At 45.8% G+C, this 17,651-nt stretch overlaps 1 protein-coding gene across 3 annotated transcripts; it reads left to right on the plus strand.

Annotated features, from left to right (window-relative positions):
* Positions 1-7: 7 nt before the first annotated feature.
* On the plus strand, positions 8-15,690 carry Etv3 (ETS variant transcription factor 3). Of its 3 annotated transcripts, none has more exons than XM_052730920.1 (5): positions 8-79; positions 1,627-1,685; positions 2,224-2,461; positions 3,623-3,738; positions 10,585-15,690. In XM_052730920.1, the coding sequence occupies exons 2-5, from the start codon at positions 1,640-1,642 to the stop codon at positions 11,724-11,726; spliced, it is 1,542 nt and encodes a 513-aa protein (XP_052586880.1). In that variant the 5' UTR covers positions 8-79; positions 1,627-1,639; the 3' UTR covers positions 11,727-15,690. The 3 variants fall into 3 exon arrangements, with proteins under 3 accessions (XP_052586880.1, XP_052586881.1, XP_052586882.1); XM_052730921.1 differs by having other exon boundaries at positions 12-79; positions 1,630-1,685; XM_052730922.1 differs by lacking the exon at positions 8-79 and adding an exon at positions 517-801.
* The last annotated feature ends 1,961 nt before the right edge of the window (positions 15,691-17,651 follow it).

Here is a 17,651-nt window from a genome sequence, read left to right on the forward strand (position 1 = left end):
GTCACTTCCTGCTGGGTGGATGAGGAGGAGCCCGAGCTGCCGCGGAGGAGCCCGAGTAGAGACGGACGGCGCCGGAGAGGTGAGGCCGGCGTCGGCGGTCGCGGCCCTCGCGGGCAGGACGGAAGGGGACACGGGTGCGGGCGGCCGTGGGAGCCGCTGCGGCCGGGCGGGAGCGGCGAACCCCCGCCGCAGGCCGGGCGGGTGACCGAGCGCCCTCGGGAGTCACGAACACCTGCAGACGCGCCTGCGGGCTCCGAGGGGCTTGATGGGCATGTCGGGGGCCCGGAGGATCGAGAGAGAGGGCATCCGGCTCGGGCGTCGCCCAGCGCGAGCCCACAGCCGCCAGGCTGCAGGGTGTTCCCGAGCAGGGAAAAGGCCCTGCCACCCGACAGCGCAGTCGAGGAGTTAGTCCAGGACAGCTTCCCGGAGCCTTGGGGAAATCGGTGTTTTCTTCTCCCCCATCATTACGGAAACGGGAGAGGAAGCTTCTGCCCAGCCCTGGTGCCTTGTTACTGTGTATATCCTGTGTGTGCCAGTGTCTGTCTGTTGCCTCCTTCCTTGAGCCATTTATCAGCTCCTTGGTCCCTTGGGTTCTTGTGGACTGAAACTTACTGTTCTCCTTAATTGTATATGTCGGGAAAGAAAATGCAGACCATCTAGAGGAATGCTAGGTTAGATGAAAGTTCCAAGATTAGGAATTTGTCCCACCCCACCCTGGGGCCTCTGAAGCACCTGCGTTTGCTCCAGGCCTGCTCTTGTCGGTGCTGAGGGGCCTGTCGTCCACCCTGCAGAGTGATGAGAGTAAGTCTGTTCGCTCTCCCTCCGTCATTCTCTGCCCATTTGAACCTTCCCTCCTCTTTGCTGAAGGACTGACACAAAGCTGTCTGCTGCTAGGAACAGGAAATTTGTTGAGGAAATATAAATCTGTATGGAATGAATTCAGATCCTGGCAAGATGCTTTCCACCACTGGCCAGGCGATCCCAAGTACCTACCTTATCCTTTTCATTTCCCTCTGAAATATATGCCATTATATTTTTCCCCACGAAGTTTTAGGAGAGTGCTGTTTCTTGCATAGAGTGGCATATTTACAGTCTGTATCTCAGAATATTTTTCGAGGGTGATCGCAGTTTCTGACCGAAGATGTTGTTTTCCATCTCACATAATTCAGTAAATTTTCGGAATCAGAAGTTCCTTCTTGAGTAGGGGGTTGGATTTTTTTCACTCTTTAATTTGGTATATCTGGGTGAACTCGGGCTTGTTACCTTAGCATATGGGCTTGTCTAGTAATAGAAAACAAATTGTTTGGCTTGTTTCACTGTTCTCTTCCCTTTTTTGTTGGAGGGCTGGTCAGAAGGAAGAAGGCAGATACTAAGGACAGTGTTTACACATGTGGTTAACGTCAGGTGGGAGGTAATTATGGCTTTTGAAGCTGACGAGCTGAGGACCATCATTTGATGACTTGAGGTTTAGTAGTTTAGAGGTGACATGTTTGAAAGACCAAAGGCTTTGAAAGAAAAGTAAAGACAAAAAGGGAGGGGGGGATGTTTGTGGAAAAGCTGTGCCAAAAAACCTTAGTTAGATAACTCACAGCATCTCAAAATAATTGCAGGACTTGTTTCTCTCAGCAGGAGGGCGAAAATGAAAGCAGGCTGTAGCATCGTGGAAAAGCCAGAAGGAGGTGGAGGTGAGCAGAAGTTCATCTCTGATGGATCTGGAATGTCCCTTAGTGGTTCCTGTCCCTTAGTGTTCCTGTTCCCACTTGGGCTTAGTTGACAAATGCTAGCCCAGGGCTGACGGCCTCATAACTGTGTAGATCTTGGTAGGATGGTTGTAGGCTTGTTTCCTATGGAGAGAGATTTAACTTGTCCGGCCCACACATCTTCATTGCAAGTTTCAGTGTCTCTTTTTCTGTTAGAGAAATAATTCCACCCTGGGGAAACATTAGTTTATCTTGCTTCTTTGTTATTTAGTAATCTCTGAAAAGGTAATAGATTATTAGGATGCCTAAGTACTGCTGGCCAACTTTTGTTAGATTCAGTGATTGCCACAGGATGAGTAATTCCTCCATCCTTTCCTGTCCTCTTCATGGCTAGCCTAGCTGACTGGAAGGGTGTGTTTGCAAACTGCTCTGGAGATTGTGAGCCGTGGAATGTGGAGGTGGGGTACTGGCATGTTGGTACCCAACTCCTGACTACTTTGATCTTGCTCTCTTCACATTGAAGGGTATCAGTTTCCCGACTGGGCCTACAAAACCGAGTCGTCGCCAGGCTCCCGGCAGATCCAGCTGTGGCACTTCATCCTGGAACTGCTGCAGAAGGAAGAGTTCCGCCATGTCATCGCCTGGCAACAGGGAGAGTATGGGGAGTTCGTCATCAAGGATCCAGATGAAGTGGCCCGCCTCTGGGGCCGCAGGAAGTGCAAACCACAGATGAACTATGACAAGCTGAGCCGGGCCCTCAGGTGAGAGAAAGGATCCCCCAAATTTGTGGTATTAACAAAGTTGGAAGGAAAGTATGCAGTTTTGTGGATGATATCTAAAAAGGTATCAGGTGATAAAAGACTGCACTTAGTGAATAATGTGTCACTTAAAAGAGGTGTTGAATCTGAGTGGCACAAGAGCTGAGGAGGTGTAGGAGGGATTCCACTGTGGCAGGCATTGGCTCCTGACAGCTGATTGTGCTTTGTAGGGGGTAAGAGCACATGGTGACATGGACTAGGGCTCACTTACAATCCAGAGGATTAGTGTAGACTTCCCTTTTCGGAAATGCCTATCATTCCTCTTCTTTGGGCTTTCCTAGAAGAAGTGGGAAAGGTACCGTGAGTACAGGAGGGAGGCTTGCTGATTGCCCCTGAACCCAGGCCTCATGTACCGTATCTGCAGCCTCCATTTGGTCCATAGGTTGCTATGATGTGTCCAAAGAACAGTCGCTATAAGTTCACTCTTCTCTGTCAGTTTTTAAATTTTATAACCCTTTAGACTCCAAAGGGCCAGCAGGTAGTTTATGGCATCTGCTACTTAAGAAGCCAGGCCAAAGCTTCCAGGTAGATGGAAATTCCTGTCTGTCCTCATTCTCAGTAGCCTGAGTGTAAAATCTGTGCAGTGTAGCTGGAGCCTCCCACATCCAATCTCTGCCACATCGAAGGCGAAGTGGCCAGGGTGGCTGCTGTTTCCCGATCCTGCCATTGTCTCACTGGCTACCAGAAAACAGGTTTCCACTCCATGTTTAGTCCTTGCACTTAGGCTCCTGACTAACCCATGAGCTCTCCCAGAAGACTTGTCCGACCCCACCTGGACAAGACAGATAGAAACTAGAAGTTAGTTAGAGTGGAGCAGGAAGGAAGAGGGACCCTAAAGTGAAACTGTAGAGGAATGAGAAGGTGAGTGCTTAGAACTGAGGAAGCTGTTTGACTTAAAAATGTCTGTGTCAAGCTCCAGTCAAAGACCACGGCTGAGTTCAAACTGGATGAGAAAAGTGAGTTCTTAGATCTCCAAGCCCTAGCTCCAGGGCCAAGCTACAAAGGAATGGTGAAGGTTTTTGTAAGCAATGCTTGGAGCCAGAATTGATCTTAGTAATTACCTGAGCATAGCAAATGTTGTACCATGTGTTTTTCTTTTTGTAGATACTATTACAACAAGAGGATCCTTCATAAAACAAAAGGGAAAAGGTTTACTTACAAGTTTAACTTCAACAAGCTGGTGATGCCCAACTACCCTTTCATCAACATTCGCTCAAGTGGTAAGATACAAATACCTAGGATGGAGAGTGGATTTTGAATTTAAAAAGAATTATCAAAAACCCAAATCTGCAACATGACCTGAGTAAGGAGATTTTAGAAACACTGATGTGACATGATCCCTTAGATTACTTCAAGTCCTCCTTACTCATCTGACAGGAGTAATGGGCTATGCATTACTCTAACAGGCTTATTTAGTTTATTTGGGTACTCTCTATGCATTATTTCCAGCCTCCTGGATATTACTAAACTCCTTTTGGGGAATGAGTCCATAGGTTTATGTTGAATTTTAAATTCAAAACTCCATTTTAACACCTTGCCCAATGGCTGTTTCATAGCTGTGAACCTGTTTCTACAAACGTTTCCGATTTTCTATGAAACTACAAGCTCTCCCTTATCAAGTGAATGTCATCAAAACCACAGCGCCCTTGATCATGCTTGCAGTGAAAGGCCAAGTCTGATCTGCACCAGCACTCAGCAGGGTTCCTCAGTGCAAGACTTTGGACTTGACTTAGCCTCCTCTCCTTTGAAGTGCAAGCAGGCTTCCTCCTCTGTGCTGTCTTACAGCATTCATCAGAGCTCACAGCCTTTTGGTCTGCTCCTTGATGAGGATGCATCCACTTCCAAAGTGTTGGATGTAGTTGTCTGAGTTAGAGTTAGGTTAGAGTTTTCTTTTTGCTTTGGGGATTTTTGTTTGTTGGGGGGGAGGGGGGCGCGTGTTAAAGATAATAAATTATCTTCCTGCTCAAGAGTCAGGTTTTTTCTATTTGAAACAGGTCTCACTATGTGGTCAGGCTGGTCTTGAACTTCACTCTTGTCAGCTTAGCCTAGGGCAGTCTTCCTGCCTCATCATCCAAGTTCTAGGATTACAGGTGTCGAGGACCATCTTTGACCAGTTTGATCATTGTTCTTTGTGACATTCTACGCAGAGAGAGAAGAGCAGGACTTTGAATAAAAGTGCTCAGAAGTTGGCAGAAACTTGAAAAATTAGAGGAGGGTGTGGCTGAGAGAATATAATGCTAAGATGATCTGGATATGTAATTACCGCACACAACAAGTTAGGGCAGTTTGAGCTTGACTGCTATCATTGCAGTCCCACCTCTCCAGCAACCGCTCCCTCCTGTCCCTGGGGCATGCATTTGGGGGTGGGGGTTGGAATGCACCTCTAATTACAACCTGTTTTCTTTCCCTGTGCCTAAGGGAGCTGCATTAGGAAATCAGAGCTGTTCTAGCCCCTGGAATCTTGTTTCCTCTCTTTCCTCTCACTCTTGCTTCTTCCCTATGCACTTGTGAAAAGTAGGACTCCAGATGGGCATGCCATCCATTTTGAAGAAATGTGTTGGACTTCATACCCTTGTACTCCGTGTCCAAAAATGTTGATCTTGTTCTTTGATCCATTTTCATCAATTGAAAGCCCAGAAGTTCAACCACTTAGACAACTTGAATAGAATGGCCATCAACCCCTGGGACTACTCTGGTTTTCCAAGGCAAGGGATCACTGGACTCTAACCCCGTAGAAGCTCTGCTCTGCAGACCTAACAGTAGTTAGTGGTCTGGCACACCAGTTATACCAAAAGCTGTTAAACTGGCACTGATCACTAATAGGTTCAAGATGCTAATCAAAAGTTCTGGGGTGGCCATAGCTCAGAAAAGCACTTGCCTAGCTTGTATAAGGCCCTGGGTTCAACTCTCAGTACAAAATAATATTAATCATAATCATCATCCCAGGAAAAGCAAGACAGTAAACCATCCTTTTAGGTTGTTGACTCCTTGGTATAGATAACTCTGAAGAACCAGAGCCATTTGCAGAGGACTTTTACCCACATAGACCAAGTGTTTAAGATTAACATAATGTTGAGAAAGGAAAGTAACATCTGCTTAGTGAAGGTGCTTCTGTGTTTTTGTTTGTTTTGTTTAATGAGTTTCTATGCTTCTAACCTAGTAAAATATATGTCTTTTACAAATGACAAAATTAAATGTGAACACAGCAGGTCAAATACAGAGGTAGGCCCAGTTCTTCATTCAGCTGTTAGAGGCATGCTCTTGTTTTATATATCATGCAGTCTTCCTCTTGGTTAGGATTCATCCATGTGTTAACAGATGTGTTAATCCCTTTAAAAAAAAAAAAAAAAGGAGTATGAGGAAGTTCTTTTCCTCAAGGAACTTAAGAGTTTAGCTGAGAGATAAGAGTCTAGGTTTGTCACTAGGCAGAGCCAGGGGAACCCCACAGAAGAGGAGGAAGGATTGTAGGGGCCAGAGGGGTTGAGGACACCATGAGAAAATGGCCCACAGAATCAACTAAGCAGAGGCTCACAGAAACTGAAGGGACAAACACGGACCCTGTATGGGTCTGAGCTAGGTCCTCTGCATATACCTTATGGTTGTGTAGCTGGGTGTTCTTGTGAGACTTCCAACAGTGGGAGTCGAGGTGTATCTACACTCTGTTGCATGCACCTGGGACCCTTTGCCTCCTACTGACCTGCCGCATCCATCCATGATAATGAGGGTTTATGCCCAGTCTTACTGTATCTTGTTAGGCCATGTTTGGTGGATATCCCTGGGAGGCCTGCTCTTTGTTGTTGTTGTTTTAAATTTATTTATTTATTTTGAGGGGAATAGTCGAGGAGTTGATCTGGAGAGAGGGGAGGTGAGGAAGAGGAACTGGTAGGAGTGGGGAGAGGGAAAACTGAGGTTGGGATATAATGTATGAGAGAAAAATAAAAATTTGAAAAAAAGCTTCTAGGTTTGTGTAGTGGGATGTAGTAAGTGCTCTAGAAAGTAAGTCCCACCATGTAAATCCTGGAGGCCAGAGACTCTGTAGGTGGGTCATGTATGCTGCTGTTCTGGTCTCCTGTTTTTAAGTGAAACTATATGGCCCAATACAAAAACTGTAAATGTGACTATTGCCTTTTCCCTCCATGTTTGTCCTAGTCACTGTTAATAGTTTAAGGTGGAGTTTGGCATGGTGGAGCAAGCCTGTAATCCTAGCACTTGGAAAGTAGAAGGTCAAAGGGTCTGGAGTTCAGGATCACCCTGAGCTGTGTACTGACTTCAGAGATAACCGGGGCCACTCTGAGACCCTTCTCAAAACCCCCAAAGACACTTTAGGGTAGAGTACTCAATATTAGAGTAGTGTTGAAATACTTGTAGAAACCAATCATAGTGATGCACACCTATAATCCCAGCATGTAGAAGGCTGAGGCAGGTGACACTGGCTGCATAGTAAGTGTCTATCTCAAAAAAGTACATCTATATGCAGTATCTTTATATATATAATACATATACATATTATATGTGTGTATAGCATATATAATATGGCCTACATATAAACCATTTTAATTTTTAATTTTTGATTTTTTTTTAATCATTAAAAATTAAGCCAGGCAAGGCTGGAGAGATGGCTCAGCAATTAAGAACACTGAATGAATGCTCTTCCACAGGACCTAGGTTCAACTCCCAGCACCCATTGGCAGCTCACAACTGTAACTCCAGTTCCAAGGGACCTGACACCCATAGCAAAACACCAGTGCACATAAAAAATAAAAATAAATTTAAAAAAATTAAGCCAGGCATAGTGGCTCGTGCTGGTAATCCAAGCACTTTCTGCTTTATACTCTTTTTTTATGTGTGTGTGTGCGCGTGCGTGCGTGCGTGCGTGCGTGCGCGCGCGTGCACTCATGTGTGGTGCTCACGCCTGCCTAAGAAACATTAGAAAGATAAAGAATCACTGGTTAAAAAAAACTCCCAGTAGGTAGGGACAAGGCAGGCTAAACCTGTCTCTCAAATTTGCCTCCCTGCCACCACCCTGGTCTTTAATACTTCTTTTTTTTTTTTTTTTTTTTTTTTTTGGTTTTTCGAGACAGAGTTCTCCTCACTCTGTAGACCAGGTTGGCCTCGAACTCACAGAGATCCACCTGCCTCTGCCTCCTGAGTGCTGGGATTAAAGGCGTGGGCCACTACCGCACGGCTCTTTAATACTTCTTTTGGAAAACTTGAAACCTAACAAAGAATTGAATTCAAAAGAGAGCACTCATATACCCTCCCCCTGATTCTCTGTGGTTAACATCATTGCCACGTGTACTTTATCTTTATTTACAGATACATTTTGCATCTGGAGATTAACATGCAGCTGCCATGGCTTTTCTCCCAGGAATAAGGATGTTCTTTTCTGTAACTGCAATGACATTACCACACCCAGGAAATTTAGTGTTAACTCTAAAAATATAATATGGCCTGTGTGTAAACAGTATTTAAGTTTTTTTTAATTTAAAAATTTAATTTTGATTTTTTTAAACCATTAAAAGTAAGCAGGGCATAGTGGCTCATGCTGATAAACCAAGCCCTTGGAAGGCAGGGGCAGGTGGATCTCTGTTAGTTTGAAGCCAGCCTGGGTTGCCTAGTAGCAAGTTCTAGACCAGCCAGGACTGCATAATGAAATGCTGCCTCAAAAAGCACAAACACAGTTTGCTCTAACAACATATGACTTGCTATGCATGAGTACTATTCCAAAAGCCTCACAAATGTTAACTATTTCTCTAACATTAGGATTGGTCTCGTTACTTCTGACTTACGAAACCTGGGCCAGAAAGTAATTTTTTCAAAACACATGGGTAGGATTAGGGTTGAACCTAGGCAAAGAACTTACCATTTGAATTGTTTTCAAAGGGAGCACCAAGAGCTCCAGTGTGTTATTTCCACTAGTTACAAGATAGAAGGCCCAAGAATCGAGGTTCAGATTTTCTGACTGTTTCATGTGGCTGCTGTGCTCTTCTTTCAAGTAATCATATTGACACTTTTTTAACAGTGGGGTTTGCTTTTCAAACAGAACCTTAGATTTGACACTCAACATATTATACATAAGGGTGGGGGAATCAGCAGCCACCATCCATGTATTGCCCTGGTCTTATCTTCCTTTGTCCCATATAAATACATGTGGAAATAACTCCTTATAGGTGTGCAGTATGTCTTAGTGTGTGTATAAAGACCAAAGTAGACTATTAAAAATAGAAACAAACTGACTTAAGCAAGCATTTCTGACTTGTATAGGAAATAGGACTTTCTAATATTTTTTGTGTGTATATATTTTGCCTATTTGTATGTATTTTTTGTACATCTCGTGTGTCCAGTACCTATTTAGGCCAGAAGAAGGTTTTGGAACTCCTGGAACTGGAGTTACAGATGGTTGTGAGCTGCCATGTGGGTGCTGTGAACCCACCTCAGGTCTTCTGTAGGAGCAGCAGGTGCTCTTTAACCACGGAGCCATTTTTACAGCCCTTAGATAAGACTCTTAATAAGTCAAGAGTCAAAAAATTAAAAGTAATAGACTCTTAGTTGCTGTAATAAACTAAAGAGATCTATTGGCCTGGACCTATCTGGGCTCTACTCGATCATATGCAAGGTCATGTGTCTAATTTTCCTATTTATTACTCTTAATAATTAATCTCAGTTCAAGGGCTTTTAGAACAAGGCCTACAGAAGAAGTGTTTTCTGTTGAACATTTGTTGGTAAATGCTGCTCTGGCAGGTGTCACTCAACCATGGGCACCAAGAAAGCCACAGTCTTCCACGAAGTGGCCTGCTCCAAAGTTATGCCAGAACTGGGAACAGTTCAGACACTATATTTGTGCCCTGTTTTCTCTCCTGGACCACCAAACTTGGACTACCCCACCCCCTTATTTTTATCCCTCTTTTTTCCTTTTAGCTTTCCGTCATGTATAAAGATATCATCATGTTAACAGCCACTGGTACCTCCCAGGAACCTGTAGGGCACCTGAGGCTTCAGGTAGCCGCTTTCTTAGGTCTTATTTGGGGCTTTTAGGGCAAGTTGAGAATTCATGAGCTTCTCAAGTTAATGTGATACAATGATAGTTTCTTCTTAGAGTTTGAAATTTAGCAGTTGAACTTGGTTTTTGTTTTTTGGTTTTTGGGGTTTTTTTTAGCCAACTTAGCCTCAAGTCACAGTAATTTTCCTGCCTTAGTCTCCCCGTACTGGGATTATAATGAGCCGTCACACCTGCCAGCAGTCAGACTTGGGGGAGGAAATAGTAGGTCCAGCCTCCTCCTCAGTACTTAAGGATAACAGAAGTAGATATAATTATATAGAATTCATTGGACTGTAGATATAGAAAGACTGGAATCTCTGAGATAATGGTTGTCTATCAAAAATTATAAAGATAAACCATAAGAACTTACCTTAATAAAAATTGCCTTTTCATCCCAATCTATTTCACTACAGTAGGATCTTGTTCCTGTCCATTTATGTGAGGTAGAGTGTGTGTTTTCAGTGCAACCACATGCATGTGTTTTGTTTGGCTGTGTTGCTACTGGATTTGTTTGCTTTATAAATACAGCTAAAGTTATGATGGTAAGAAAAATTTTACCCGTGAAGCTGAAAATTGAAATGGGGTATATACACACGATAGAGTTGCAAGTCCCATTCATTTGTCCAACTAATGTCTAGTGGGAACCTACTAACTATTAAGCCCTGAAATGTTGGGTTATAGTTTTAACTCAAATATTGAATGGCATTACAGGTAGGAAGGAGGACTGCCTGGACAATAAGGTAAGAGGCCAGAGGAATATGGAAGCCATGCTGAATGGAGAAAGCTAAGCAATATAAGCTTGCCTTTAAAGGCTTAGGCCTCCTCCCTCAGCCTCCTGAGTGCTGAGATTGCAAGACTGTTCCCACCACACCCAGCCTAAACAATAGTTTTGAAAAAGACTCAGACTAGATAGAAGGTTTGTTTCCTGTTGTCACTTAACATTGTGTGCTTAGCTAGTGTAAGGAAAAGTGATGATCGTGAGTGACCAGGTGGCCAACGCAGACCTCTTTCTTTTCTTCCATCACAGGTGTGGTTCCTCAGAGTGCACCACCAGTGCCAACAGCCTCTTCCCGGTTCCATTTCCCACCTCTAGACACGCATTCTCCTACTGGCGATGTGCAGCCAGGGCGCTTCTCTGCCAGCTCCTTGAGTGCTTCTGGTGCCGAGTCAGGTGGTCCCACGGATAGAAAGGTGGAGCCTTCAGACCTCGAAGATGGCTCGGCCTCTGACTGGCACCGGAGCATGGACTTCATGCCCTCTCGAAATACTCTTAGTGGAGGAGGAATTGGCCACCAGAAACGCAAGCCTGACATAATGCTTCCTCTCTTCACTCGGCCAGCAATGTACCCTGATCCCCACAGTCCCTTTGCTCTCTCTCCAGTCCCTGGTCGTGGAGGTGTCCTCAATGTCCCCATCTCACCAGCCCTGTCCCTGACTCCCACCATGTTCTCCTACAGTCCCTCCCCAGGCCTGAGCCCCTTCGCCGGCAGCAGTTGCTTCTCCTTCAACCCAGAGGAAATGAAACACTACCTTCACTCTCAGGCCTGTTCTGTGTTCAACTACCATCTGAGTCCTCGGACTTTTCCCCGCTACCCAGGGCTCATGGTCCCACCGCTGCAGTGCCAAATGCATCCTGAGGAGTCTTCCCAGTTCTCTATCAAACTGCAGCCCCCACCAGCTGGACGGAAGAACCGAGAGAGGGTAGAACACAGTGAGGAGTCCACACGTGGCTCTGCATCAATCAGTGGGCCTGTTCCCTCTCGAATTAAGGTAGAGCCCACCTCTGAGAAGGAGCCCGAGAGCCTCAGGCAGTTGACCCACGAAAAGGAGGAACACTCCCAAGAAGTGGGCACTATGCGGACCAGGACCGGAGAAGAGAGGAAAGGCACAGTGTCTGCCCACCCCTCACCCACCTGGCCCTCTGTATCCATTAGCACCCCCAGTGATGAACCCCTAGAGGGGACTGAAGACAGTGAGGACAGGTCTGGCAAGGAGTCCAGTGCACCTGAGAAGAAAGAAGATGCCCTGATGCCCCCCAAGCTTCGATTGAAGAGGCGGTGGAACGACGGCCCTGAAGCCCGGGAGCTAAGTAAGACCGGCAAGTTCCTCTGGAATGGGGCAGGACCCCAGGGCCTGGCTACAGCGGCCACTGCTGCTGCTGATGCCTAAAACCACAGCGGAAGGGAAGCTGTTCATACTACAGTCAGATCCACGTACACGTATTTATGTAGCAAGATTCTGGGGTGGGAGGCAGGGGTTAAGCTGGTTTGATAACTCTGGGGCATGGACTTGAACTGTTTTGTTGGATGAGATGAATATCTTGTGTTGTAAATTAAGTGGGGTATGAACACACTTTTTTTTCTTGGTGAGTAGGATGTAGGGAGGGTATTGAACTGTGGGGGAAGGAGCCTGTTTCCTGTTTAAGACTCATGCTGCCTGACAAGCTCCATAAGAGCCCACTTTGTAGTCCCGTTACAGTTCAGGACCCATAGTGTTTTCTATTGTATTTATACATACAGAAAGCCAATAGTGGGATATTTCGCTTTGAGAGAGAGAGATAAGAGGAGCAGGCTGGGAGGTTGGGTGGGAAGCAACAATACTAAGCATGCTAGCCTGAGACACTTATTTCAGGAGAGAACAAAGACAGTTGCAGGCTTATTGGAGTGGGGAACAATTAGGTGATGTTCTCTACTCTCCCCTCCCCCTCGCCGGAGCACACATGCTCTCTCCCACACATGCACACACACATTCTCTCCTCTCTTTCTCTCTCTCTCTCTCTCTCTCACACACACACACACACACACACACACACACACACACAAACACACACACACTCGCATTTGGCTTTTCCCCCCTTTTTAGAAAATGTTTTCAAGACACTTGAGTGTACTGCCAGTTATAATGGGCAGGGAGGGCCCAGGACCGACCACCTGGCCCTTCCCTTCAGAGTTGAGGTGGGAAGGAAGTCCTGCTGTAAGCTCCTGGAACTGTCACCTCCTTCACCTATTCAAAAGCCATGAGGAGTTGTAAACTCTTGATCAGGGAAGAAAGAAGGGCAGGAGGAAGGAGCCCAAATGCCTTTAAAAAAAAAAAATGACAGAAATGGTCTTCATTTTTCTTTTTCCATTGTGGGTTTGGGAAACCATGCCAAGTGTGACTGAGCAAGTTTTATGAGGAGCAGGATAGCACCGTTGAAGATATTTTTCTGTTGTGTCTGGTTGTATTACTGTTTCTTAAGTCAAGCCTTAACTATGAACATGCTTTAAGATGATACAGGTCTGTCAACATAAACCTGTAAAGGGCATGGATACTGTTCAGATAACCCAGGAATGTTGAGGCATAGTTGAATTCCTATGATAGTTATTCCCTCTGATGTACCAGGCTGGGTGGAAAGGGCAAGATTGTGAGAATGAAAGGCAGATGATAATTGATAAGCACGGAGTAGCTGGGAACAAGTGTTGTTGAAACTGAAGGAAGAGCTAGGAAGGTGGTGACCAGATGCCTGTTTTCCCAAAGTCACCAGATGCCAAGAGGCCTGGAGAGGGAAAGAGCTGATATCTGCCCTGTGGTGGTGGTGCCATCTTTGTGAGCCCCGATTGCCCAGCTTGTTCTGATCAGTTGACTATTCACAAAATACAGTTCACAGACGGGAGTCCTGTCTGTGGGAAATTCCCTTACAGCAACTTCAAAGAAATTGGAAGATACTGATCTCATGTGAAATGAACTATTAGCCCTAGGGGCAGAGAGCAGCAACAGCCAGCATCCTCTGTGCACACATGTGCTTAGAATGACTCGGGGCAGCGAGGAGAAACCGTTCCATATCTGCTGAGGCAGGGTTGGCATTGGGGTGTCAGTGATTCCTGACTCCACCACCTTAGCCTAGGTGAAAATCCTGTATGCCAAGTAACTCTTGAGTGTTGTCTTTTGATGGTAGGGTGTTTGGTGTTTTTTTAACTGAATTGCATGCACAAAGGAGCTCAGGAGACATTAGCTGACTTGGGATGACTTGAGGCCATCGTTGCTATTGCTTGATGAGTGTCCTGTCACTTGGTCCGGGTTCCATACATGAGTGACTGTCTTTCCCCAGGACTCTGGTGACCCATGCTTTGGTTGGGCCACGAAGGACTCACCACTCCAGCTGCCCTTGGTGGCTGTGTTCGATTAGTTCCCTTCTCTCATCCTGACTTACCTCTGAATCTAAAGCAAGCCCAGCAGCTGGAGGAGGGCTCTCTGCTTGGTGTTGCCCATCAAACCAGGGAGGCCAGCTGGCCACCAGTGTCGGTGTGAACTCAGGAATAGAAATAAGGGGCCTTTAAGACGAGAGGAGGAAAATCATGATGCATACCTGTAACCCCTAAAACCCAAGTGCCAGAATTAATCCCTAGATGCTGCTTCCATTTGAATAAAGTCACTGCTTTTACACTTGAAAAACGTTCAGAAATGTTGAACTCCATGAAAAGTGCTTTGGACTTGTACGAAACCACGCTGTTTGTCTCCTTCGATTGCCATTCCGCCAGTAATCTGTGTGATTGGCACTGCACGTGCTTGGAGTTTGGATCTGGGGAAGGGTCTGTCTACAGAGCAGAACTTGGGCTTGCTCAGGAAGTGGACTGGGAAATGTAGCGATTACTGATACTTCCTGGGGCAAAGGAATGAGAATTTTGTTCTCTTCCCAGCCCCTCCTGGCAGTTCCTGCCTCCAGCCTGGTATGAGACAAGGTGGTTGCCTTCCTTCCGACAGTGGGGAAGGGGGTGAAAGCTGGACCTGCTTCTCCCCCTCGTCTGTTTTTCCTTCTAGATTTTGTTGTGCCAAATGTGTAAAACTTTGCAGGTGTATCTATTGAGATTTCACTAATCAAGAGCTTGTTCATTTAGACAGTTTGCTTTTTTAGCCATAGAAAAAGTAGCAAATTCTCAGGGGCATCAGCCTTGCTGAGCTCGCCTTTTTTTCTGAAGTAAAATAGAGACAGACAGACAGTCCGTCTCCCTAGGTGTCAGGCTGCACTGCATTAAACCCAGCTCAGTAATACAGGGAACCCTAGTGACCCGCAGGCCAAGGAACTTCCAGAAGCATTAAAAAAAAAAAAAGAAAGAAAGAAAGAAAGAAAACAAAGTTATATTCCACTGCCAAGTGGGTGGTCATTTAGCTGTTCGTCCCTTGTTTTTTATTTATTCCACAATTATGTTTGTGCTTTTTCTTGTGTAAACAATAGTGAGGCATATGTTTTTATGTGGCTTTAGAGAAAACTTCAATCTTCAAAGAACTGTTCCAATTAGTTTCTTCTTGGAAAAAGTTATGCGTTAATTTGTTTCAAAATACTTAGGCATTCTTTGAATTATAAACTTGTGATGCAGGGATTTGTGAATGAGACGTTCACATGTGAAGATAAATGACTTCACTAGACATCTGTGTAAGCAGAATAAGATGTGTATATGTACATAAATTATAAGAAACCTGAACACCATTGTGCAGTGCCTTTTAGATGTTCTGCTTTCTAAAGTCTTCAAATTTTTGCATATATATTATATATATGATGTAATGTTATAGAAATATATGTATAATATACATATTTTTTCCAGGGGTATCTGATAGCTCTGTATTTTGTTATGGAAGTTGAAAGAAAAAAAAGTATTTTACCTCAAAAATTAAAGTTAAATTTAAAAACAAAGGGTACTTAAATGTTTGCTGAGTAATGATTTTATTGTTCCTTGCACACTGTGCCAAAGTCTGCAGACTTCCTGCTAGCTCACTTCACTGTACAGGTCCCTTGCAGGGGTCCAGCGGAGTGAGGGGCGGGGTCCTCAACAGTGCTAAAGCTTGTCTGTTTCCTTGAATGACTAAGAGGTAGGGAGAAATCCTGCACACTGTAGCAGCATTTAGCCACATGGTCGCCTGTGGGAAAATGTCAGCCAGACAGATGCATAGTTTGAACATGGTAGTCCTTGCCAGAAGTAAAGTGTGGCTGCTAATGGCTTACAGTTTTTTGTAAGATGATGAAAATGACCTGGGCTTAAATAGTAAATAGCAGTTGGACAGTTTGGGTATAAATAACCAATCATTGAATTTTAAAGTCACTCCAAAATGATGGACACAATAGTGTGTGAATTATAAAATAAACATGGGTTTGTGGTTATGTTTTCTTAGGATTTTTTTTTTTAAGTGCATAGCAAGCCAGTACTAGGGAAACTTAGTAATTCCCAGGAGAGGACAAGAATTACAGAAGGGAATTTTGGTTTCTGAATGTCGTATAACCTGTCAAGGAAAATGACACAGACAGGCAACCTCATTTTGCCCATGGGGGCAGAGACCAAGCGTTAAGTTGTGCTTAAAGGAAAGAGATGTTGTGTGGCAAGAAAGTGTGGGTGAGAAGGCAAACAGACAGGTGGGTCTGAGAGAATCCTCCTGCCAGTGAGGAGCATGGAAGGCCTTGGGCCTGAGGAGCTACCTGCCGATGCACTGTGCTCAAGAGGACAGCCAGTTTAGGCAGGAGCGGATGGTGGCAGGCTTACAGGTCAGGAGGCTGGGAAGGAGTGGGCAGCTGCTCTCTTAAGCCCCCTGGCAGCTGAAAGCAGAGAAACTTGTTTTCGGAACAAGCTGCACAGAGATCCAAATCCGAGGCAGCAGGCCAGCCTAAGCTGACCCTTCAGTGATTAGGACGGGACGGCAAGTACTGGAATCCTGAACGAAGACAGAGCGTCGGTGAGCGGGGAGGGAAGAGAATGAGAGGCCTCAGCCCCTCGTGGCAAGTCAGCCAGGAGGAAACCTTAGGTGGAGTTCCTAATAGTCTTTAGGGTAGTTTGGAAGGTCTCGTCCTGGCCTCTCTATGGTCCTTGGCCGCAGACACAGGCCGATGCTTCAGTGTCAGAGCCAGTGAGACACTTAGCCTATACTGACCTTTCTATAAGGGCTGCCTGTGCCGACTTCGTCCCCAGTTCAGCTGTGACCCTACGCCACAGAGGGGAGCCCTGGGCCTCAGAGAAACTCCTGGGTGCTAGCTGCTGTGCACAGGCCCACCCTGCCTGAGTACCTTCTTGCCCGACTTCTGGCCAAGTGTCTTCTCCAGAATTTTCGGCTCTGGCCCTACCTGCCTGGCCCTTCACAGGCAGGTGAGGAACACATCTATTACAGCCCATGTTTCTACTCAGCCTTTCCCATTCTCACTGCCGGCCTGGTTGGTTGTCTGGCTTCTCTATGAACAGTCAGCAAACCAAGGTCCAACACAAGGTTAATAATTCATCTATCTCCCTGTCTCCAACCCCCAGGACTGGAACCTAAGGATGCTTGACAAAATGCTGATGAACTGACATTTTCCACTGTTGGGATGGAAGACGCAGATGTGCATAGGACTCAAAAACAGGCAAAAGGATGAGGCAGAGAGGGTGCAGGCATGTCATGTCTAGGCTCTAACTTCCAGGCCTTAGAGTAAGGCCCCTATGAAAGTTCAGCCTGTGGCTTCCACTCCAGCGGAGCCTTCTTCCACCTCCAGGCCCTGCCTCTCATCTGCTCCTCTGCCTGTTTCCTGACCCCACTCCTGCATCTGTACCTGTTCCCACCTTCCATGGGACGTGGTGGCTGGATTGATAGCCTCCTCTCCTCCCCCTCCTCCCCTCCCCCTTACATAGTGTGCATGCATGCATGTGTGTGGAAGCCAGAGGTCAATGTCAGGTTTGTTTGGTCACTCTCCAAATTATATTTTGAGGCAGGGTCTCACTGAACCAGTTGACTAGACCATCATGCCAGCAATTCCTGTCTCCCCCTCGCTGGCACTGGCTTGCAGGCACTTTTATATGGGTCTGGGGATCCAAACTCAGGTCCTCGTGCTTGCATAGCATACAATTTGCTGATTAAGCCAACTTGCCACCCCTAGATTTTCATTTGTCCAGATAGAATGTGAGCTAGAAAACTACGAACTGAAGTGTGCCCCCTGCCTAGGGACCTGCAGTTCTGCACTGGCCATTTGCTTTGCTTTCCTCTATGATTTTCTGGTCCACACCCATGTTGCTGCTGTACCAACATGTGCCTGGTCCATCTTCATGCGTCTGCCTTTTGTCCTGCAGAGGGAAGTGGCGGTGCAGGAGACCCCACCCCGGGTTC

The sequence above is a fragment of the Peromyscus californicus genome, unplaced genomic scaffold (genome assembly GCF_007827085.1).
Source record: "Peromyscus californicus insignis strain IS unplaced genomic scaffold, ASM782708v3 Scaffold_9__1_contigs__length_137607984, whole genome shotgun sequence".
Classification (NCBI taxonomy): domain Eukaryota; kingdom Metazoa; phylum Chordata; class Mammalia; order Rodentia; family Cricetidae; genus Peromyscus; species Peromyscus californicus.

What these genes read in the sequence shown, in the direction of transcription:
- Etv3 (XM_052730920.1), top strand. Translation starts at nt 1,640, where the DNA reads ATGAAAGCAGGCTGTAGCATCGTGGAAAAGCCAGAAGGAGGTGGAG. An exon ending in AAAGCCAGAAGGAGGTGGAG is followed by an intron (nt 1,686 to 2,223) that starts GTGAGCAGAAGT and finishes TTCACATTGAAG; the next exon opens with GGTATCAGTTTCCCGACTGG. An exon ending in CATCAACATTCGCTCAAGTG is followed by an intron (nt 3,739 to 10,584) that starts GTAAGATACAAA and finishes CTTCCATCACAG; the next exon opens with GTGTGGTTCCTCAGAGTGCA.